Source organism: Orcinus orca, chromosome 12 (genome assembly GCF_937001465.1).
Source record: "Orcinus orca chromosome 12, mOrcOrc1.1, whole genome shotgun sequence".
NCBI lineage: Eukaryota > Metazoa > Chordata > Mammalia > Artiodactyla > Delphinidae > Orcinus > Orcinus orca.
In genome coordinates, this window is record NC_064570.1 from 13,286,717 (window position 1) to 13,311,035 (window position 24,319).

The 24,319-nt window shown below is 35.8% G+C and overlaps 1 protein-coding gene across 1 annotated transcript; it reads right to left on the bottom strand.

Annotated features, from left to right (window-relative positions):
• Positions 1–400: 400 nt before the first annotated feature.
• On the bottom strand, positions 401–17,002 carry MYCT1 (MYC target 1). The gene is made up of 2 exons (XM_004263705.4): positions 16,822–17,002; positions 401–2,929 (listed from the first exon to the last, which is right to left on the bottom strand). The coding sequence occupies exons 1-2, from the start codon at positions 16,871–16,873 to the stop codon at positions 2,418–2,420; spliced, it is 564 nt and encodes a 187-aa protein (XP_004263753.2). The 5' UTR covers positions 16,874–17,002; the 3' UTR covers positions 401–2,417.
• Between the last annotated feature and the right edge of the window lie 7,317 nt (positions 17,003–24,319).

Below are 24,319 nucleotides of genomic sequence, written 5' to 3' on the forward strand. Positions count from 1 at the left end.
GATGTTAATTAGATTGGACTGTGGTGATCATTTTGCAATATATATGTATATCAAATCTTTATGTTGTACACTTAAAACCAATATAATGCTATATGCCAATTATATCTCAATAAAAAAGTTTATTCTCTAAAAAAGTTAAATAATTTTGGAATTGTTTACCTAGCGAGGTAAGAATCTAATGTTTTTAACAAATAACTTACTTATTTTTACACCTGTATTAATACATTGAAAATTCTGTTTCTTTTATTTGTGATGTTACTCTTTTTCTGTTATACATTATTAGATAAAGTAAGGTTTGTATCTCTGGAATAGTTTACAGAGAATGGCCTTAACTGAGTTAAAATACCAAATAAATAGGAAATCGTCACAGGCTATTCAATAAATAAACTCTGAATCGAAATTGACACCAGTTTAATTTTATTCTGTATTCAACTAAATATTTCAAATAAAACAAATACAACTAAAAAAGTCTCCAATTTTTGCTTTAATTTCACATTTCATACATTGCACAATTTTTACAAGATACTCATTTTGATTGTTTCATAACTTGGGGAGAGAGGAGGCAATAATTCTGCCAGATGGTTAAATACCCAGGGGATTTCTGCTCTCATTTTCCTCATTTGAGAGACATAAAGCAGTTTTTACTCCCAGCATAAATTCTAGACAAAAACCATACACTTTACTTACTTCTCATGTTAAACATTAAGGATGACTCACAAGCAAAAGATAGACTTGTTACTAAATTAATGATCTCTTAAAACCTTACGTGGCTATAAGGTAACTGCCAAGTTTGTCCAAAAACAGCTTACAACAAATTCGTTATCCTGCGAGCTTTTTTTTCTTTTCTTCCTTCCTTCTGCCCTTCCTTCCTTTCCTCCTTCTTTCTTTCTTCTTTCAGGTATATTGCCTTAGAGAGCATCTATTTATAGACATTTACTATAGACATCTTTTAGCATAATTGTCCTTGAAGAACAATGGAAAATGTAAGCTAAATAAAAAACAAAGAAAATGCTATACAGAATCTTTTATTAAGTAAGAGTTATTCCACTCTTGAGCCATATTCAGACACTATTAGCTGGGACAGCTGCATTGCAGAAACTACAATGAGAGTACATTTTTCTTCACGGAAAATTCCAATGTTCAGAGAAACAAACAGCAACATAAGCTAAATATTCATTATATCAGAAACAAACCACAGGTCTTTTGAGTAATAATCCTGTGAACTCGTGTCCTTAAATGAAAAAGGGCAGCCACAGGCATCTGGCCACTGAAGCTCTCTTCCTTTAGGAGGGTGGCTACCTGTAGAGGTGGACTCCTTAAATAACTATCTGCACCAAGGACCATTTGACATAGTTTAACCTTTGTGCAAAGACTCTTCACAGAAGCTGAAGTTGAAATTCATAGAGAAGCAAATAAAAGATGATGACCAATGAGTCCATCCAGGAAGGAGGATTCTTCATGGTTGTAACACCTGTTTGGCTGAAAGACTGTCTCCCCACTAACCCTTCTGTCTGTGAAGTTGCAGAAGATCCCTAGATAATGTACTTCCCCAGTTGCTAGCTTTAAATGTAAGAAATACAATTTACCCCTTAAAAAAAATGTAAACTCAGTGTTAAAATTTGTTTTTAGATCAAATGAATTGGATTTGCTGTTGTTGTTTTTATAGCAATATAAGCACAACAGTAAAGAAATGTTAAATCACCGTGTGAGTAAAAACAAGGATTTTGCCTCAGTGATGTGGATAACTATTCTTGGGGAAAGCACAAAAGGAGTCTGGGGGAAAAATAAGTGTCAGAATTACTATAGTATCTGCAACACCCACTGAGTTCAGCTTCCTTTACTTGCTTCCCTCACTTCTCATAAATGAGTGGAATCAAAGGAACTTTAGAATCTCCTATGTTCTGTCATTTTGTGTCCATATAATCCATTGAAAATCCAAGATGGTGATGTGGTGCACTTGTCTTTCTAAAGAAAATTAAATTAAAATGCCTTAGGATAGAAATTTTTTTAAAAAAATGTTATACACTTTTAAGTGATTTTTTTCCCCTTTATAGTCACACTGGACAGCAAATGAGGATTGTAAACCACAAATATCTAAAGTTTTTATTTTAGTCTAAAATATATATACTGTATCCAGCTGATTCTTAGGTAAGAATCACTATCTTTAATAATTCTCACATCGAATACAAAATACATAAATATACAACTCTTTGGAAACATATTATTCTTTTGTGAGACAAAGAAAAAAGATGTGTTCAAAGAAAATGTGTTTTACATTGTAATGTCCAACTTGTGTGTGCTCGTTTCAGGTTAGAAACTCATTAGGCATTTGGGCCATGTCTTCAAAATTCTGTTTAGCCTATTTGTGATTTCCTTTCAATAAAAGACAAGAAAAGAGAGAAACAAAAGCACCCTACTCAGGAATCCGGGAAAGCCTTTATGATTGACTCATAGGCAGGTGGGGCTGGTGTTGAAAGGCCAATCCGAAGACTGTGATTGGACCAGTGGAAATCAGGACGGCCCAGACTGTGGGAAGTGTTGATGGTGGAGGAGGTATTGGATGAAGGGAAAGTCACCATGTGACTCTCAGTTTCCACGGGAAGTGGTGGACTTTGCAGAAATGGATGGAAAGTTGAGCCCCTGAAGCTTGATTTTCTTGGAAAGGAATTGGCTTGTTCCAGGGAAGTTTGGCGCTGGAAAGTGAGGCTCGCCAGGCTGAGGTTGCTTCGACGTTCACAGCCACTGTGGCGGTAAAAGCCAGTTCTGTTGAGGCCGTGGGTGTAAGAAGATCTAGATCTCCGGCTTGAACTCCACTGTGAGATGGGGGCACTGGCTCTTTTTCGAGAGAAACAAACAAACAAAGCCCAAATAAATCCTCCAATTACAAGTACAGTTGCCATGGACACTGTGAAGGACATTATAACGCCCTCTGAAACAAAGAAAACAAAGAGGCAATTTGCTTTGTAAATAGGTGTCCAACTAAATACATAGGCAAAATACAAATAGTTACTATGGATTACATGATTAACTTCGATTTCGGATTTGGGAAATAGAAGATGGTGCTAGGTGGATATGAATAAATGAAGCGGATATGCTTCCGTTTATCAAAGCAAAAGAATAAAGGATAAAAAATGAGATTTTTTTAACTGTAGCATTCCATATTGCTTATGCTATTTTATTATCTTTAAGAAATTAGTAATTAAAAAGTCTCATTTATTTAAAAAGGCTGTTCTTTAGCTCATAAATTTTATGGAGTTGCAAATATAGTCCAGAGATTATTTCCTTTAGAGTTACGGTAGCAACTAATGTGCCAAAAATTGATAAAAAAATTTCATAGTCACATTGACTTTGCCTTTTCCTCTGTCTGCTTTCATCATCCCCACCAATGTCTTCCACCCACAGGCTGCATGATGCCTCACTTCCTGTTCTCATTCTGAGACAGGAAGTGCTGGGCTAGAACCACCTGGGGGGCTGACTGATTTATGTCATATTTCCGGAACTCCTGGACTCTCACCTATATCTTTGACTCATTGATGACATGACCTATGCAGACTACTGAGCTCTTTCTTGGTTCCCAACCTGGTTCATGCTGTTATCATGCCCTTGTGATATTGAAATTCCTGTCCCCTGAATCCCCATGGAATCTCTGTTATAACACCAGTATCCTCCAACTCACAGAACTTGTATTTGTCCAGATTTCCTGTTGCGAGGAGGGGAAAATGCCATTCCCAAATGGAAATTCTACCTTATCGCTTCTTCTTGTGAACTAAAAACATATTATTGAATAAAACTGGGTAGCAGAGACCCTGCATTGAATCGAAAGGCATGCTGGATATTAGAAGACCCTTCTGGCCTTACCACCCACCACACTTACCGACCCTCTACCCCATGATCTAACCCACAAGTCATGTTGATTTTCCCACTATCCCAAAGCCTGTCTTTCTCTCTCAAATTCTGTGCATTTCAACATATTTTTCCTGATACCTGGATATAATTTTAAAATTTCTGTTTGGAAAACTCAGTATGCATTGAATTTTAAATACAGTCAACCCAACAACTGAGTGTGGTCCATGAAAGAAGACCAGCAGAAAATCCGTCAAGCTGACCCCAGCCCAAGTTGCCAGCCCACAGAAGTGTGAGCTAAGTAAATGGCTGTTTTAAGTCACTATGTTTTGGGGTGGATTGTTACACAGCAAAAGATAACTGATTTAGGGTGCCAAACTCAGCTCTATTCCTAACATACTGTGTGATTTTTATAAAATTTATTTAGACTCACTTATTTTATTACTTTCTTCAAATCAAGGAGTTAGATTTTATGATTGCCAAAGTTCTCTCCAGTTTTTTGTTGTAATCTATGATTGTATACACAAAATCTATGATGCAGAAATAACAAAACAAACCAATATTAACAAATACAAAAGAATAATTCATTTTTGGATATATTTTAGTGTCTTTCCACCTTATATTGTCACATTTATCTCCCGTGATAAGACTATATTTGTTATGTCCTATTTTCACAATTATCACAAATGCTTATATCAAAATCCTCTAAAACAACTATTTATGTCAAATCTAAGCAATACATTCTTTATACTAAGAAGATGATTTCTGAAATACAAGATGATTTATAACAGATCTTCTAGACCCAGTATTGTTCTTCAAAAATGTCTTTCATCAAAATAATATTGTCATAGCCTTAAAGTGCAATTTCTTGAGACTGGGATTTCATAGAGTTAGGCTTTCTCTGGAAAAAGCAATAAACACAGTCAGAACCTAAAATTAGCCTTATTGATAATACAGTAAAATTCCACATTAACTTGTATTTATCAGTGCCCCAAAATTTGGAAGCTAAAAAAGGGATTATAGAAAATCTGGGCTGCCAAGGCAGTGAAACCATGTAAATCAGAATTTTCCAAAGTTTCTTCTAAAACACAATAGAGAAAAACAAGATGACCAACTAAAAATATACAAAACCATGCCTTCAGCATAATTAGAAGACAGAAAAAAAATTCAAACTTCAATTTACCTAAACAATAAACAGTGGGGGACTTCCCTGGTGGCACAGTGGTTGAGAATCTGCCTGCCAATGCAGGGGACACAGTTTCGAGCCCTGGTCCGGGAAGATCCCACATGCCTCAGAGCAACTAAGCCCGTTCGCCACAAGTGCTGAGGCTGCATTCTAGAGCCTGTGAGCCACGACTACTGAAGCCTGTGCACCTAGAGCCCGTGCTCCGCAACAAGAGAAGCCACCACAATGAGAAGCCCGCACACCGCAAGAAGAGTAGCCCCCGCTCTCCACAACTAGGGAAAGTCCGTGGACAGCAACGAAGACCCAATGCAGCCAAAAATAAATAAATTAATTAATTAATTAATTAATTAAAAATAAAATAAGCAATGGAAAATAGAAACCGGTAAATTAAAAATAAATGATGGGGCTTCCCTGGTGGCTCAGTGGTTGAGAGTCCGCCTGCCGATGCAGGGGACGCGGGTTCGTGCCCCGGTCCGGGAAGATCGCACATGCCGCAGAGCGGCTGGGCCCGTGAGCCATGGCCGCTGAGCCTGCACATCCGGAGCCTGTGCTCCACAACGGGAGAGGCCACAACAGTGAGAGGCCCATGTACCGCAAAAATAATAATAATAATAAAAAAAAATAAATGATGGAAAGCAGAAACCAGTAAATTATCGCTCATACTTCTACCACAAGCTATCATGGAGAAGAAGGGCAATTCTGGAAATACTGTAAAAATAGTGAAAAGGTGAACTGGTCCATGATCACGCTGACTATAGGAAACAGACTTACAAGTGAATATAGGTATGGGAAGAGGCAGTCTTGGAAAGTAATCTTCCTATAGGGAAGAAAAGAATCCAAGCACAAAAGATCTCATATTTTATATTCTATTTACGTGAAATGTCCAGAGCACACAAACTATATAGACGGAGAGTAGCTTAGTGATGGTCTAGGGCAAGGGGATGAGATGGAAGGGAATGGGAGGGACCTCTAATAGGGACAGGTTTCTTTTTGAAGGACAAAATGTTCTTAAATCAGATTGTGGTGGTGGTCACACAGCCCTGTAACTATTAAAAAAAAAACCCATTTAATTGTATACTTTAAGTGGGTGAATTACATAGTCTGTGAAATATATCTCAGTAAAGCTGTTTAAAATAAGAAAGAAAGAAAAGATTAGGTGCTTTTGGGGAACCACAAAATAAAGGAAAGAAGAGGCAAGATTGAGGGGAAACTTGGGGATCCTTCAAAACAAAAGAAAATTTAAAACAAAGGACATACAATCCCTCCCCACCTTCATCTTCTAAAAATAAAAATCAACCAGTAAAAACCAACCAAACACACACATACACGCACACACACACACACACACACACAAAGTCAACCAGTAAAAAAAAAACACGCTTTGCTACACTGAGGAAAGGATGAATCTAGAATGACTCCCAGGTTCTGGCGTGGGCAGGTGAGGGTGGATAGGTGGATACTAGTATCATTCATCCAAACAGGGAAGAAATGTGAGAATGTAGAACTGGGGCTGAAGCTGATATTAGGAAGATGTTGAATGTGTGTGTCCCTGGGACATCTATTTGGAATTCAGGGTTAAATAAATATGGAACTTAAAGAGAAGCAAACCTGGGAATCTTCATGCTACAAGAGTTCAACCATCCATGGAAAGCACTTCTACTAAAGGAAAGGACTATGTTTATAGAAGCAAGTTTAGAACAAACTTCCAGGAAGACCAGAATTTAACTGGTGGTGGAAGTCACCACCAGGGAAAAAAAGAAGGGCTAATTAGGGTGGTCCACGGAGACAAGAGAGATTACTAGCTCTGAATCAAAGTGAGGAGAGAATTTTAGGTAGTACTGATTAGCAACCAGATGCCCCAGAGATATTTACTATTCACTTGTTAACACATAAAGCACACACTAGATACCAGGTACTGCTAAGTACAGAGAGAGCAGGGAAGAAAATAAAGTCTCAGTCCTGGTAGAGTTAACATTCTAGAAGATTTAAAATAAGAAAAATGTCCTTTAGATGTGGCAATGAGTGGGTCATTGGCCACTTTACCTGCAATAAGTTGGGGGTCAGATGATGGAAGAACATGAGTACTTCTCCAAGAAGTTCAACCTCTCCACTGTGGACAAAGAAGAGGCTTGAGCAAAATTACCCATTAGGAAGGATGAAGATGGAGCAGGTAGTGACATCTGTGGTAGACTGAAAGCAGAGAAACGGGGAGGATGGTGAAGCAATGATTCAAACATGCAGTAATAATGGCTTAATCTGGGAAGTTGTGGTAAGAATAGGAAAGAACCTGGTCATGAGAGACCCAAAGTGAAAAGAATGTAAAAATTATTCCAAAGTATCATACCACCTAATGTCCTAGAAATAAGACGTTGAGGGGGGTAGTGGTGATAAACTGAGGCTTAGATGCTCTTGTCCCATGATGTAAATGATAATGTTATTTTCTAGCAGTAATTTAATAATCAGATTAAATTATGTTTTAGAAACTTTAGCGTCTGCTTACTTTATTATACTTACTTGTCTTTGCCATTTTATGCCATAATAGTTTATCAGAGAATAGATTTGCTGGATCAAATTTTAATTATTAGTATAATCATTATAAAGTTCCTTTAAGTTTTGTTTGCTTATAATGGCTACCTAAATTCTGGATTTCACTGGAAAAACTGTTTTAGTTGCTCTTAGAAAAGAGCTAAATAAAAATCATGAACTACTCAAATACTTCATAAAACCCAGTCCTTTCTCTTCTTTCCAAAGTATGTGAGTCCAGGCATTTTGCTAAATTTGGTTCTTTGGTTAAGAAAAATACCTAACTTTACCATATTTCAGTGAGTTTTTGGCAATCTTTGTTTTTGTGTGGCATATTGCACATAACTTGAATAATTTATTATTGTACATTGTCATCAGTTGTCCCTGAAAGAGTTTATTCATTAGTTTATACTCCAGAGATTCCATGAGTTGATTACCGTGAGAAACACTTTAATCAAAGAATATGAATAAATTCACTCAGATATTCTGTCTTCCTATTTAGAATAGATGAATGAAAGATATATTATGATCCATCTTAATGTTATTATACCTTTGAGTAGGAAAATAATGCATTAGGTAGACACTTCACTGGTAAACTATAAGCTCCTTTTAAATTTGAACTTCTATTATTCCAAGGTAGAAAGGTTTCACTAAAACTGTGATTAAGAAAATTTTGATGTTTGGAGGAATATAGTTTATAAAATGCAAACCTATTTTTATTTTATTATTTTGGTAAACAGTAATATGCATTTCTAATTTGATTAATTTAATTTATAGGTCTTGGGCACTATTTTAAGTGTACTATATCACTTAACTGTCAAACAACCCAATTAGGGGAATGCTTTATTTCTTTGGTGTGTTCTAAGAAAATATTAATCTAAAATGAAAGTGAAAATGCATAAAAACTGTATCAATTTAATACCAGATTTAGTAGCCTGTTACGGACAGAAATACTTGGGGAAAATATGGTAAGGCAGTATTATGTATTCTACAGTTATACTTTCCTAAATCAACAGCCTCCACTGGAGAATTTTAAATATCAACAACTTCAGATATAGAATCAGAGATACAAGGTTTCAGTGAAAACAAACTCTTAAAAATGTTTCAGCTCACACTCCTAATTTTATTTTTTATTTCTTACTTTTTTGGGGGGCTGCACTGAATGGTGGGCAGGATATTAGTTTCCCCACCAGGGATCGAACCCGTGCCCCCTGCAGTGGAAGTGTGGGGTCTTAACCACTGGACCGCCAGGGAAGTCCCACAGTCTCCTAATTTTATTGATATTGAAACAGAGTCTAAGGTTTATGTTGTAGAACTAACACAATTTATTTTAATAATTGAATATTGACAACTAGCACTGGTCAGGGGGGCTTTCACTCAGGTATGACATAAAGTGAAAAGACAAATACTCTGGTTTGCAAAGTACATGTCCTTGCTTTTGTGTATAAACCAATGTAACCACTAGGGTCTGATGGAAAATTCTAAATATCTCAGGATACAAGCAGATATAATAGATAAGATTAAAGAGACATATTTATTTCGACTATTTCAATTTAAAGTTTACAAGCATTCCTATACATGGTCTCAGTGTATATGCCCTTTGAGCCTCTCTACCACAGTCTCTTCTGACAAAAAAAAATTCCAAAATGTTAATCTATAGAGAAAAGTAGCGTAAGGTTCATTTCAAGAAAAAAAAGAAAATAGAAACTTTTAAAATGTAGAATCAAGGGGAAATAATTTTACTTCACGTAATTACAATATAACGCAACTAAAAAGACCAAATGATTGCCTTAGAAAAGGTAGATCTCCCTTAAAGGAAAAAAGGAACAAACTCTAACATTAGCAGGGCATAGCATATAAATTAAGTGTTGTTATCCTATTTTGTAACCTGTGTCTATACAACTACCAAAAGGCCGGCACATAAGTCCTCAATAAATGACAGCTATGATTACTAATGGTTGTATAACTTTCCCAAGTCATTTGACCCTTCCTGGCCTAATGATAATGGTCACTATAGTCCCTTCTAATTCTAAGATTCTAATATTGAATCTGGTTTTCAATAAATCTTACCCACACCTAGAATTCTGTCCATTAGCGTCAAAATTTAGTAGAGGTCACCATCTAGTGGCCTTGAGTTGAATTGTTCTGATATCTGAAAAGTGATTTTATCTTTGACAACAGAACATTGATCAATTCACAAAATCTTTTCCAGTTGTAAGAATCATTAAGCTTAGCTATCACTGAAGTAGGCTATGCTGTTCTTGGTACCCTGGAGTATATAGGAGGATGGTTCAGACAATAAGACTTCAGTAAAAATCGTTTTTAGGAAGAATTATATTTAAGGTTCAGAAAACTTTTAATTACAATAATTTAAACAAAGAATAAATATTTCCTATGTGTATCTCATCTCCCGGAAAATCCTATTGGGTCTGTTTTCAGAATATATCCACAATTCAACTTCTCATTATCTACTCTACTACCTCCCTGATGCTCCCAATTTGACCTCAATTATCTGTGCTCATCACTACTCTTCCCCTGGCTTATTCAGCTCCATCCACACTGCCCTGTTTGCCATTCCTTAAACACATCAGCTGTGCTCCCAATTTAGGGCCTTGTGCTTGTGGTAATCTATTCCTGAAACTCTTTTATCAGCCATCTACAAGGGTGACTTCAGGTCTTTAATCACATGTCACCTTCTCATTGAGGCTTACCCTGACTGCCCTATGTAAATTTTATCCTGTCTCACTTCTGATGCCTAACTGCCACCCTTGATTTTCTTTTTTCTTTCTGGATTACTGGAAACTAGACTCAATTGTAGGACAAGTAAGGAAAAATCTGGGAGATTTGGAAGTAGTTTTGACCAAAGTCACAAGGCATAAGTCATACTCTGAATATAAGTAGTCAACAGTATTGTTAGAGTAGAAGGTAAGTTAAATTATGTTCAGAAGGAACACGGTAGACCATCACTTTCTGTGTGTGATAAACTAACATGTATCAAACCACTGGGACCAATTATAAAATACAGATCAAAAATATGTTTTTAAATCTGGTTGAAGCCATCAGAGGTCTACCCAAACTTTGAGGGAGCAAATTCTAAGAGAAAAGAAAATCTCTCATACAGTGATCTGTAAAGAGAGGCAGAAGAGGCAAAAAACCTGAGTAGAACTCTGCAATCTCAGTAGGCTTAGAAAACAAAGCCTGGATTTCAGGGAATACCAAGGAGGATAGACTCTGGGAAATATTCTAGACTCTGATTTGGACTTCCAAAGGGCTATTCCCTAAGAGTAATAGCAAATAGGAAAAAAAGTAGACCTCACAAAGATAGAAACACAGTTGACCCTTGAACAACACAGGTTTGAACTGCACAGGTCCACTTATACATAGATTTTTTTTCAATAAATACATATTAGTGGTTTCCTCTGGGGGTGATGTAGACAGGGATTGACTAGGAGTGTCATTAGGGAACTTTTGGGTTGGAGATAATGTTCTGTATCTTGATCGGGGTTTGGGTTACTCAGGTGTGTATGTATTTGTCAAAATACAGCAAATGTTCAGTTATGATCTGTGCACTTCATTTTTGATCATTTTACACGTTTTATTGTATGTATGTTTGACCTTAAAAAGAAAAAAAAATATTGAATTCCTGTTAAAAAAATGCTGAATTAATTAGGGGGAAGTATACTGATATCTGCAATTTACTTGGAAATATAAACTAACAGATTGGTAGATAGAATGAATATTATAAAAATGTTAATAGTAGAATCCAGGCGGTAGGTATATGGATATTCCCTGTAAAATTCTTCAAATTTTTCTGTATATTTGAACACTTTCATAATAAATTTTAGAAAAACATATGAGAGAAGACCATGAACAACTTTAAGTTAACACATTTAGAAATTTACTTCAAATGGGCAAATTCCTAGAAAATACGATTCCTGCCCTAAAGCAATCAAAGAAGCAGTAGAATATCTGAGTAGTCCAATATTGTTAAACAAATTGACTTTTCATTTAAAACCTTCCTATTAAAAGTACTACCTATAATTACACTGGTGATTTTTTTCAAACATTTAAACAATAAACAATGCCACTCTTACACAAATGTTTCCAGATAATAAAAAACAATTCCTACTCTGTTTTAGGAAACCTGCATAACATTGATACCAAAACCTGACGAGGCTATTATAAGAAAAGACTACTATAGGCAAATTTCTCTCATTAATGTAGATGCAGAAGTTCTAAAGTCAGGAACCTATCAAAAAATACATTCTTCTAGGCTCTGCTCCATATCTACTGAATCATAATCTCTGAGCATGGAGTTCAGTGAGAGATGAATCTTCAAACTTCTCTCTATGGAACTGAGATACAGCAGTTTTAAAGAAAAGCATTTGTTATTCAAACTTCCTAAGTAACTTATATAAAGGAAGTAATTAGAAGGCTGTTAATAAGAAATGTCCAAGAGCTTTGAAAATGGAAAGTAAAGATATGAATTTGAAATATAGTCAGTATTTGTTTACAATTTGGGAAGAGAAAATATAAAGAACATCTTTGGGGTGCATGGTCAGCAAAGCTTTCTCCCTCCTCAACCTCTCTGGAAACAACTTACTCCCATCTGCTGAGGTAGGTCTCTAAATGACATATTTTTCCACAGGTTAAAGAATAAAATTTTCAGCTATTAACCAAGGTTTTCTGCCCTTGACTGCACTTGATTGACCAACAAATCAACTAACGAGCCTCCATTTCAATTATCTGGTAGAGGATTAGGGCTGTTATCAAGGATACCCAGAATAAAGAAAAAGTTAATGTTTAGAATTGGTAATAGGATTATTAAATACATAGAATAGATGATAGTCTTGAAAACCAATTGTTTTACTGCAATCACTAGACAACGTGAGACAGAGAAAAGTGTTTTGGTTTTTGTTTGTTTGTTTGTTGCAGTTTCAAAATGCTAAGAGCCTAAAGGACTCAAGAACATACCTTTTTACTATAATGAACTGTATTGGGAAAAATAAACCATGGTCTACGAGTCATGCCCTTGTCAGTTTGGGCTGCCCTTTAAATACCATAGACTGGGTGGCTTAAAGAGCAGATGTTTATTTCTCACAGTTCTAGGGTCTAGGAAATCCAAGATCCAGGTGCCAGCGGGATCAGGTTCTGGAGAGAACCCACATCCTTGCCTCAGTGCATACACGCAGACAGAGAGACAAAGAGTACTATCTCTTCCTCTTCTTTTAAGGCCATTAACCCCATCATGGCGTCCCCACCCTCTAATTTAACCCAAATTACACCCAAAGGTCTCATCTCCAGATAACACTGCATTGGGGGTTAAGACTTCAACATATGAACGGTGGAGGAGACATAAACATTCAATCCATAACAAGTAAACTTTCAGAAGCAGTGTAAAGAGGAGATGTTTGGGAGAGAGAAGAAGGGTTATAAACTATGTGACCAGTAAGAGTCCTGGAGAGGGGGCCATCACTCCATCTCTGCCTGTGATGAGCTACAGATTGATTTAGGGAATGCCAGAGAAATTGGTATCCATTCCCAGCTTCTTAGAGGGATCCAGATGGGAAAGATGACAATCCCCTCTGAGAAACTCTGGGTCCCTGAAAGGCAGAGGAGGAATGAGGAAGTGTGGACATTAGTATATCCAGGTCTAGGGGTCTGATATACAGTCCAAATTCCCACAGCTCCAGGGTGATGGGAGAGCATTCAACATTGTTCTGTGCCACTGAGACAGAAGGAAAAGTACGTGAATAAGAGCCAGTAGACCAGAAAGGAAAAATCATGACATTAGCAAATGTTGCACAGACCATACGAGGCAAATTTTATGGTAAGAGTCCTCAGCAGCGGAGACAAGAAAAAAGGACAATTCCCCTAAAGCAGATGAGAAATACACATCCGTAGTCAGCAGAGACCAGAACTTGATCAAGAACCAATGGCCCTCTCCTTCCAATAACCTTGATAGTGTATAGCTACCACCACTGTCCCTTTCCAACTTTAGAGAAAAGTCCTAAGGAAGAGGAAAGTGGGGAGACTTGAAGTAAGTAAATTGAAAATAATTATGTTAAATCAGGTCAAACTTTTACAGTGACTTTCAAAACTACACAAATCTTTCTCAAGTCATTCACACTTCTCCACAAATACAGCTTGTGTGTTTTTACTTCTGCATATTTGCTGATAACACTTCTCCTGAACTCCCTGAAATTTCCAACTACACCTTATTTATCTCACTAACACCTGACGTATTGACTAATATATAAGGAGTGGTCAGTCAATGCTTCTGAGTAAACTAATGAACTGGATAGATAAACGGATGAAAGGATGAGTTAATAAGTTAATGTAGGAAAAATGAATGACTACAATGTTCTTCCTACAATTGTTTCCCTATTTGAAACTCATCTGATTTATAGGAACAGATAAAGCCTCATTTTTTTTTTCTAAGGAGGATTTAGGGACCATTTCTGCCACATTTGTCTTTCTAACTCATAACGATCATTGCCATTTTAATGTACATTATCTTGTATTATTCCATGACAGTATAGACATATATTTGCATATTTATGGACACATAATCTCCTCCAAGAGTGTAATCTTCTTGAGGACAGACGTTATAGTTTTGGTGAGGATTAAATGAGGTGAATAAATGCAAGTTCCTAAGCCAATAAATTCCCCAATTTTTCACAATGCTAGCCAAAAGGGAAAAACACAAGTGGTAAGGCAAGAAGTATAACCAAATGGTTTTCTTTAAGATTCTGAATACCAAAAAATTAACCAAGTTTAACAACACTTGTCTATTTCATTAAAGCAGAGTGCAGCAAACTTTCACAGGTTATGTTTCCTGCTGCTTTCATGGGGGATGTTTGTAGGGACGGGAAATGCATCAAAGAAAGCAAAAGTGAGAAATGCAAGGTGGTGGTCTTCAGCTGTGTTGTCACTCTCAGGCCAACTTTATAGCCCACCTTCGCACTAATTACTGTAATGTTTGCACAACATTTAATAAGGTTTAATGGGTGATCACCAAAAAAATTCAAGCTATCACTATTGGTAATAACCTGGTATCATTATCTTATTTTTCAACATTCATTAAAGTAAATCAGGAAAATTATATTTGGAAAACAACTTTTATACAGCCTAAGTTTGGGAAATTCATATGGTTAAATGTACAAGTTTTGCTTTTCTAAACTCTTCTTTCTCTATTCTCTGAATTCAAAGTGCCAAGCAGACAATTGATTTTGGAAGCAATAGGCAATGTATTGCACTGTACCTTATAAGATTTTCAAATAATATTTTTGCAGAGACAGTGATGTAGATATCAATTTAGATACAAAAAGGAAATAAAAATTTAAAAGATCAACATTTATATTTTAGGAAATTTTTGCATTTCATATATTCACATTTACATTTTTGCATTTTACACTTGATATTTTCTTGAACCCCAGAAGAATTAATGTGATCTTTTATATATTTTCCCCATATCATCAAACGTTATAACATTATATCTACTCAACATATTTGTTTGGCTTTGTTAATGCTTATCAAGGTAACACTCCCCTTCCTGGTTTTCATTATTTCCATCTATTTTCTGTTGTATTCACAAAGTAAGATAAAGAAACACTAGGAACTATCTTTGGAACAATAAGTTTGAATTCTTTCTTAAGCATAGATTTCTATATTAAAAAAAAATTTTCAGGATTGGTAAATAGACTCCAATTAAACATTCTGTTTTTAATTGAGGTTTATTTTATGATTATTATCCATGTTTTAATCAGTAGATAATGATTGTTTTTCTTTAAGTCTTTAAGTAAACCTGAAATTTAACTTTGAATGGCCTGAAAAAAATTGATTTGGCTTTTACAGATTATTTTTTGCAGTAAGAATTACTTTACTTTTGAATAATCTATATAGTTACTTATTTTTGCAATGATGAATTTAGGGTAAACACACGCTAGCTATTTTTTAGCATGTTTAGCACATTCACTTTCTCTGTAAAGGAGGACAGCAAACTGTATTGTAAGAAACCTATATAAGTAAGACTCCCACAATTCAAAGATTTATTGTCTATTGGTTTCCACATAGAATAACTTATTACCAAAGCCATTCTTTACAATATGCAAGTATAATTTACTTTCTTTTTCTTAATTTTTTAATAATTACATTATGATGTTTATTAATATCCCTCATTTTCAGACTTGAAACAAACATAAATGTTGATGGTAAAAAAGAATTAATTAATTCTTTCCATGCAGATTTCTGTGATGGTGGACGACCAGGTAGGTTGTTCAGAGCAGGCAGCATCACTGCTCATTTTTCACCGGATAGTTCCCCAAACGTACCTTGGAATCACAACGAAAAGTCTAAAAGAGTTCTCTGTGAAGATGAAACATTTGTTCGGGACCAGTAAATAGGGCTATCGATCTCTTCATAAACTCCATTATCTCCTTTAAAGTTTTTTTCTGGATTTAACTCAACTTGCCCCCTTTATTTTTAAAATTTCCCTGAACCCAAGCATCCGTGTCAATTTCATGTCTCAGCCCTTCCTCCCTGTGTCTCCAGCCTTGGAAGACTCGTGGTTTTGACCTCAGCTCCATCCTGCTGCTGCTAACTGACTAGAAGCCAGGTCTGAACCCAGCCAAAAGCTACTGTTGTATTGTTCCTTTTTTCCCCTTGTTAGGCTTTCTTTATAATGTTATTTGTGGTATTAGTTCCACTTGTTCTATTACAGTTTTTTTGTCTAATTTCATAATATGATTTCTTATTTAATCATGTCATCACACTCCTTCAGTACAGATTTATTATTTAGATTCGCTTTGGAAATTAAAGAATATAACATTGACGATGTAAGTTAAAATAATCTCTATAGAAATTCTCAGTTTCATTAAAAAAGATACATAATCTATATAACCGTAAGACAAATAAAACTTAATTTTCCAACAAATCAATTATCAATTTCCAAACAGCAATGACTTACAAAATTTTTCTCAGTTTTATTCTTATTGTTTTCTAATTAGCATTTCCTATTATTTTCTCATTATTTTGTAACACCAGCCATAATCTATATGTGTTGCCCAGATTCTCCTTGAACGACTTCATCGCCCACTTTATGGACATTTTATATGAACAAATTTTTTGTAATAAATTTATGAAAACTTTAGGTAATCGATTTACCATAAACAAAATGGCTCAGAGATTTCCAATGTTTCAATAAGTTTTAGGCAGTACATTTCTCTGCATCCTAATTTTAAATTAAAAACAGTTAAAGAAAATCTTACCCCAAAAGTTTTCTGGCCATGGACTCCCTAAATTTGTTGTGTTATTAGCCATGATATCCACAGGAAGAGAAGAGCGAGAAGAAAAGCCAGTATGTCCAAAAGAAGCACTTTGATTTTATGTCTTTGTGGTTCAGCAAGAGAAAAATAATTTTCACACAACCCCTCATATACTTGTGTTTGCATAAAAGGAAATAAGTATATCATGTTTCCTGCTTTTATACTCAAATTAGCAACTGTTTTTCTTATCTTGGAATTCCACACAGTTCCTGAGACACAAAACAATTTCCTTCTCGTCATTTCCTCAGCTGAATTGCTAAGTACCCTCCTTTCCACCATCTCCAAACTGCTTTGGGGATAAGAGGCTCCTTTTCTTGTTCTTTCCTCTTCTCCTACTGATACAGAGGAAGATTCCAAACTCTCAGCTACAGCTGAGATATAAATCTAACTGGGGTTAAACTTACATCGGATAAAGAAATAGACTGCTTTCCAATGTTTGAAAGCTATACTTATGTAGTAAGTCGGTGGGGGGGGAACTCTTCAGAAATCCATATTCTGTTCCAGTACAATTAAGTTTATCTAATACCTATTCTATAACTCAGTTACTTACTAAAATTCTTAATGTCTCTTGCTCTATTTGGGATATTGATTTTGAAAAGTCATTTCTTTATTTCATAAATACCTCTAAAATGTAATTTATATTTAATTTTTTATGAAAATTGGTAGGTAAATATGAGAAAAAACAGTTTCCACACTGAAGGGCCCTACTTAAAGCCAATTAGGGGCAACGTAAATGCAAACATTCAATTACAACAGAATGGTAAGCCCTATAGTAAGCAGTACAATGATAACGGTATGTTTTTCTTCATGGAGGAGTGATGACTTTGATATTGTGTACGACAGTACGAAAATAATTTTACCAAGTGGAGAAAGAGTAATAAGATAGAAAGAACAACATCAACAAATGTAGAGAATGGACTTGAGGACACGGGGAAGGGGAAGGGGAAGCTGGGACGAAGTGAGAGAGCGGCATGGACATATATACACTAACAAATGTAAAATAGATAGCTAGTGGGAAGCAGCTGCATAGCAGAGGGAGATCACCTTGGTGCTTTGTGTCCCCCTAGAGGGGTGGGATAGGGAGGGTGAGAGGGAGACACAAGAGGGAGGGGATATGGGGATATATATATATACGTACAGCTGATTCACTTTGTTATGCAGCAGAAACTAACACACCATTGTAAAGCAATTATGCTCCAATAAAGATGTTTAAAAAAAAAGAGAGGAATCATGACAATTCATATTGTGGGTATTCTGGATGACTATAGTGGAAAGTGCACTATGGGAAAGAATTACATGAGACTTCTCAGGAGACATAGATTAGTTAAAATTTCAAGAGTCTTTGTCCGCAAGCTTAACAAGCTTAGCCTGGATCCTCTGAGCATTGGGAAGCCATTGGAAGGAGGAGTAACAGTGCCCACCCGTGCTTAATAAATGCACTAAACTGCGTTCAAGAATCTGGTTTCCTCCATCTTTGATCATTAACTCTTGTGTAACTTCCATTCAGCCTAATTGTCATCACAGCGTGATTTGGTGTGAAGCAGTAAATCATCTTCATGAAGTCTGTAATATATTCCTGAGTAGATCTAGGAAAATCTGAAAAAAAAAACAGAATATGAAGTTGATCACATATAAATTTTTGCCTTCCTAATTCTCTAAATATTAGGTTGTTTCTGCTCATTTTCTTAATTTTGATATATTTACATTATCTTTAAATTCATTGGAAATTAAAATAGAGACACCTAAATGAGAATAGTGGAATATTATGAAAAATTTAGAGATTTCACTGAGCACATATGAAAACTTATCTCTATAATATTCTTGCTAAGATTTATTTCCATATAATTGAGTAAATAAAATACTTATCTTTTTGCTTAAGAAAAACAAAAAAAAGGGATTCATATTTTAATATTTATCTTTACTTTTCAATATTTTCGACAGAATTTATAAAAATAGAAAATTAAAAGACTATCTTATTTCTGGAAAAACATAATCTGGATGAATATATATTGTCATACTTCTAAATTCTTGTGGGATTTGTCAATTATTACATGTATTTTTAAGTACACATTTTGTACTATAAGCTACCTGATTCAATAAATACTAATTTCAAAAATGGATATACTTTTATAAAGAGTTATATAGACTGCATTTGGCCTAAAACCACAAACCAGATGAGTGGAGTGGATGAGTCTAGTTTGGTGGAAATGCCTTCTGTGCAGAAGCAGGGCTCACTCCATCTCAGGGCTGGGATACAGGCTGAGACTTCCTTTCATTGTTTAGTGTTTAATCATGCAGATTTTCTCCCAGTTTTCACTTTTGCAGATGTCCAGAAGCCTGTCAAAACCTTGAAGAAAATTTGTTTTCTAGCACTTTGTGACCTAGGAATATTTTTCTTTTCTGTGAACAGCCTGTTGGTAGCATTCGCTCTTATCTGTGTATGTAATTTGCTTGGTAAAGGATTCATATTTTTCCTGGCAGAGATCCATATAAGAGGGTGTTTATGTCTATGTGATTTTCAAATCCCATGATCTGTAATGCCAAAACAGGAAGTTGATTTTTATCTTTCAAAAATGTTAGGTTTGTTCTTCTACTGTTGGTTATTTCACAAGTTAGGTCTTTAGATCTGGATTCTCCAGTAGCCATAAAATACTTCTGGAGGTTTGTTCTTCCCTGTAGAGGCCATCACAAGCCTCCCTCCCTCCCTCCGTGCAGGTCTCTGCATCTTCGCCAGGCACTCCCTACTCACCTTGTCTAAAGCGTTTCCACTTGAGCCACTCTCTCCCTTGACTCGGCATCATCGCTGTCTTCAGAGCACTTATCACTCCCTGACATTATGCTATGCTTGCTTTTGCTTTTTTGGTTGTTTTTGGTCTCTTCCACCAGAAGTTAAGTTCCATGAGGACAGGAACTTTATGGATCTTGCTCATATCTGTAAATCCTGTGGCCAATAGAGTGCTAGCACTTTGTGACCTAGGAATATTTTTCTTTTCTGTGAACAGCTTGTTGGTAGCATTTGCTCTTATCTGTGTATGTAATTTGCTTGGTAAAGGATTCGTATTTTTCCTGGCAGAGATCCATATAAGAGGATCTTATAATAATACAGGCTCTTAATAACAGGCTCATAATATTTATTTAATAAGGGAATGAAATAATTCTAAGGGATCTGAAGGTGAGAGTGTTACTGAAGCAGCCTTGTTTGACGTTCAGCAAGCCAAATGCTGACATCGGCAGCAGAGAAAAGGCTTATTCCCGAAGCAGCCAAGCAAGTAGATGGGAGAACAAATCTCAAATCCACCTCCCCGAAGGTGACGAGCTCCGGATATTTATGGGTGAAGAGTATTGGTCAGCGGTTCAGGGGAAGGTGATTGGAGGCAGGAAAAGGTGAGGTCATTGCTGCTTTGTGCAAGCATATCTGAGTTCCATGCTTCTTCACGGGACACCTGTTCAGAAAATGGAAGCATTAGCGCGATCTGAGGGTGGAGCTTTTGGTCAAAGTTTCCGTGGAAAGGTCATCCGTTGAAACCCAGCGTGGGTCCACTATCAGAGGAGTTATCTAAATGAGTAAAGGAGTCTAGTGATATGTCTAAGCTTGGAGGGTATGCAATTTGCAAGAACAATTAAAGTGAGCTCAATCAGTGAAGGTAAGTTACAATTTACTCTTGATTAGACAAGCAAGGTATAGTTTAATGGATCTAAACCCCAGTTTCAAAAGTATTTTGGACATCCCAAGTCAGGTTAATAAAAATGCCACTGCCCAAAAACCCAGATTAGAAATCTTTATTAATGGACATTCAGTATATTGAAAGTTTGACTTATAACTTGATACAGAGTCAAGTGATACATAGAAAACTGTCACATTACATAAAACACGTTTGACTTTAAATAAACTTCCTTTTTTAGCTTTATCTTTTAAAACTATCATGGGTTTTGCCTTCCCCATATTAAATTGATCCAAACAATTTAGCTAAATTGAGAGTACTTTCAGAACATACATGAATTACCCACAAAAACTGAAATTTTATATATATCGGAAAAAAATCAAGTTTTTAAAAAGTAACTTGGAGGATAAATTAAAATGTAAACATCTCATTTTAACATATTGATGCTTTTTTTTCTCCTTGTTTTCATGGTATGAGAGTTGGTCTTCTTTTTCCTTTCTTTTTAAACTCATTCCCTTTGGTAGGGGGATGACAAAACTAGAAAAGACCAAAAATAGAGGTCAGGTTATGTGTGTGAAAATCTTACTGCTGGGATTTAAGATTTTACAAACTGCGGTGGAGATAGGGATAATTTCCTGGGACTGGGGTAGTGGTGGTGGTATTTCTTTCTAAGTAATATGTCTTTATGAATGTCTTTTTGAGGCTATGGTAAAAGATGATCACATTAGAGAGAGAAGTCCACTCTGAGATAAACACTGAGAAGCAGAGGTAGAGCCTCAGGGTCAGAGCCCTGGACCTCATGTTCATCCTGAGGATGGCTGTCAGCACCTACTGCTCAATCACCTGCAAACTGGACAAGAAGAAGAAATTATCCTGCAAAAGGAAATTCGCTCACCTTGCCTCTGACTCAGGCAGGTGGGGAAAGAAAATAAAACTCCACTGAGAATTCCTCATCAAAATCCTGTGCCCGAGTGTGTGAGGGACTTGAATTTACGGTACCAACAAACATCAAGTTGAAAATGTAAAGTATTTAGCTGTATTAGCACTAACCAGCACACCAAGAGAAAGCAAGCTTTCTAAAGGAACACACTTTAAACCAAGATCTCAAAGAATTCCCAGAAATTCTTCTAGAAACAAGGGCTTATAAAAAAAAAATCAATAAGCACACCTGGTAAGCAGAAGGCCCCGTCCACACCCTAATCCCTGGAACCTGTGAATGTCATATTATAGGCAAAAGAGACTTTGCAGATGCGATTAAGGGAGATTATCTTGGATCATGTGAGTGGGCCCCATGTGATCACATAAACTCTTATAAGCAGAGAACTTTCTCTGCTTAGAGTCAGAGAGATGTGATGGAAAAGAGGCAGTAGAGATGCAGCCAAGAGGAAGTCAGAGAGATCCCAGACTAGTATGGATTTATCACGCTGCTGCTTATTCTAAAATGTAAGCGTCAGGAACCAGAGAGGCTTCTAGAAGCCAAGGGCAGCGCTCGCTGACAGCCAGCAAAGAAATGGGGAGCTCAGTCCTACAATCTCAAAGGACGGAATTCAGCCAACAACCTGAATGAGCTTGAAAGGAGATTCTCCCCCAAAGCCTCCCGTTAGGGATGCAGGTCTTCTGACATCTTGATTTTAGTCTTATAAGGCCTGGAGCAGAGAAATCAGCTAAAGCACACTGTGGCCAGATTTCTGACCCAAGCAAACAGATTATTTCCAAAGTAAGTCAATTCCTCTAAAAGCTGAACTGCAGTGGTAACAGTGGAAACCAGAGACAATGCAATCATATCTTCAAAGTTCTGAGAGAAAAAATTAACCCGTCTACCTAGGCAACTGAGTATACTATGAAGCCATTTTTCAAAGATAAAAGTAAAATACACCCATTTTCAGGAAAACAATAATTGAGTGATTTTTATTATCCTAAGAATTACCAAAGACTTAAGGTCAGAAAGAAGGAAAATTATTTTAGAGAGCAAATTGGATGTAAAAAACTGGCAAGTGTGTGGATCAATCCAAAAGTTTATATTATGAAAACGAAAACAATAAATTCTAATTGTTGGACTAAACAGATCAAGACAGAACTAAAATCCTGTAGGAAAGTACAGCCTATAAGTAAAAGGTACAAAATGAGCTAAAATATTCAGGTGCTTTAATTGTCCAAAAAGGGGATAAAGATACTGATGATTAATTATAGTCTAAAGAGAAGAATGAAACTTTCTTAACCTGAGATGTAGTATGAATTAAAAACAAATTCAGTAAACATTATAAACTTGAAGAAATATTAAACCATTCCCTTTATAATTCCTTTAAAACGTTCCCTTAAGAAACAAGACAAATCTGACCACTTTTATAATTTCCATTCCACATGGGACTGCACAGCCTTGCCAGGACAATAAGAAAAAGAAATAAATATACAATGGGAAGATAGAAATGAAATTATCATTTTTCTTACAATCTATGTATGATTGTCTATATTACCACAAACAATATAAAACGTACAAAAGAAAGAAAGAAGTTATTAATAGCAACAAAATACAGAAAAGAAGAAAAATATAACAAATTGTGCAAGATTCATATGGAAAATGATAACATTTTATTGAAGGATGTGAAGGAAGACTTTTAAAATGTGATATAATATATTCATGGATAGGAACACTCAATACTGAAAAGATATCAATTATTTTCAATATACATATATTTTTCAGACATATAGTTTTTTAATTCCTAAATAAATCCTAAGAGCATTCTTTAATAAATTTAGCAAGCTGATTCTAAAATATATATGAAAGACCAAAGGGCCAAAAATAGCCAAGACACTTAAGAAGAAGAATTAGCGTAGGAGACTTATAAACACATTGTGACGTACTATAATGTATTGTACCCAGTACAGTATAGTTTTGACTCAGGGGTAAAATAACAGACAAATTACGCAGCATCAAGAATCCAGAAATGGATTCGGGATAAATAGAGGATCCATAAATGGATCCCAGGTAAATAGAGAATCCAGAAATGGATCCTTGAGTTATGACAGCAACAATGGAGAAAGATGGTTTGTTCAGAAAACTGCGCTGTCGTACAACTGAATAACCACATAGGAAGAAAATGAATCCCAAATTTGTACCATACAAAAATAAGAGTTCTAGATAGGTACTTTTAGAAAACAAAGTAGGACTTGTTAAACAAAATGTACCAAAAACACAAACCTAAGAGAAAAGGTTGACTAAATGGAATATGTTAGAATCAAGAATTTATGTCCATTAAAAAAAGTCAGAAAGAAAATGAAAATACAAACCACAAACTGGTGTAGAAACTTAATCGATTTTGTATATTTGTATATTTTGTATATTGATCCAGCAAACTTTTGTAAGGTTCTTATTATTTCTAATAATTTGTCAATAGATTTCAGAATTTTGCAAATAGACAATCACTCTATCTACAAATAATTATAGTTTTATTTTTTATTTCCAAAGACATTGTAGTATATAATAGAATGTTACATGTCAGGTGCAAGATGCAATAACTCTTCCTATCCCTTCGAAGGAATATCCCAGCCACAGGTCGCTCTGTGGGAAGATTGAAAGAAATTGCTGCTGTATAACTCTTCCCATGCCATTATAGTTTCTATCCTCAAGAGGTCATAGACTCCACTGTATTTGATAGACTCTGGGTCTAAGACTGGCTCAGGTCTGGAATCTGATTGTCATTTTTCAATAGCAGCTATCAGCCAAGAGAATTAACTGTTAAACTATGAAAAGCAATAAGAGTTTGGTAATTTTACTGAAT

Excerpts from the sequence above, each read along its gene's own strand:
- MYCT1 (XM_004263705.4), bottom strand. The coding sequence starts at position 16,873 with ATGGCTAATAACACAACAAATTTAGGGAGTCCATGGCCAGAAAACTTT. Across the intron at positions 2,930-16,821 it reads ATGGCCAGAAAACTTTTGGG|AGGGCGTTATAATGTCCTTC; the intron begins GTAAGATTTTCT and ends TCTTTGTTTCAG.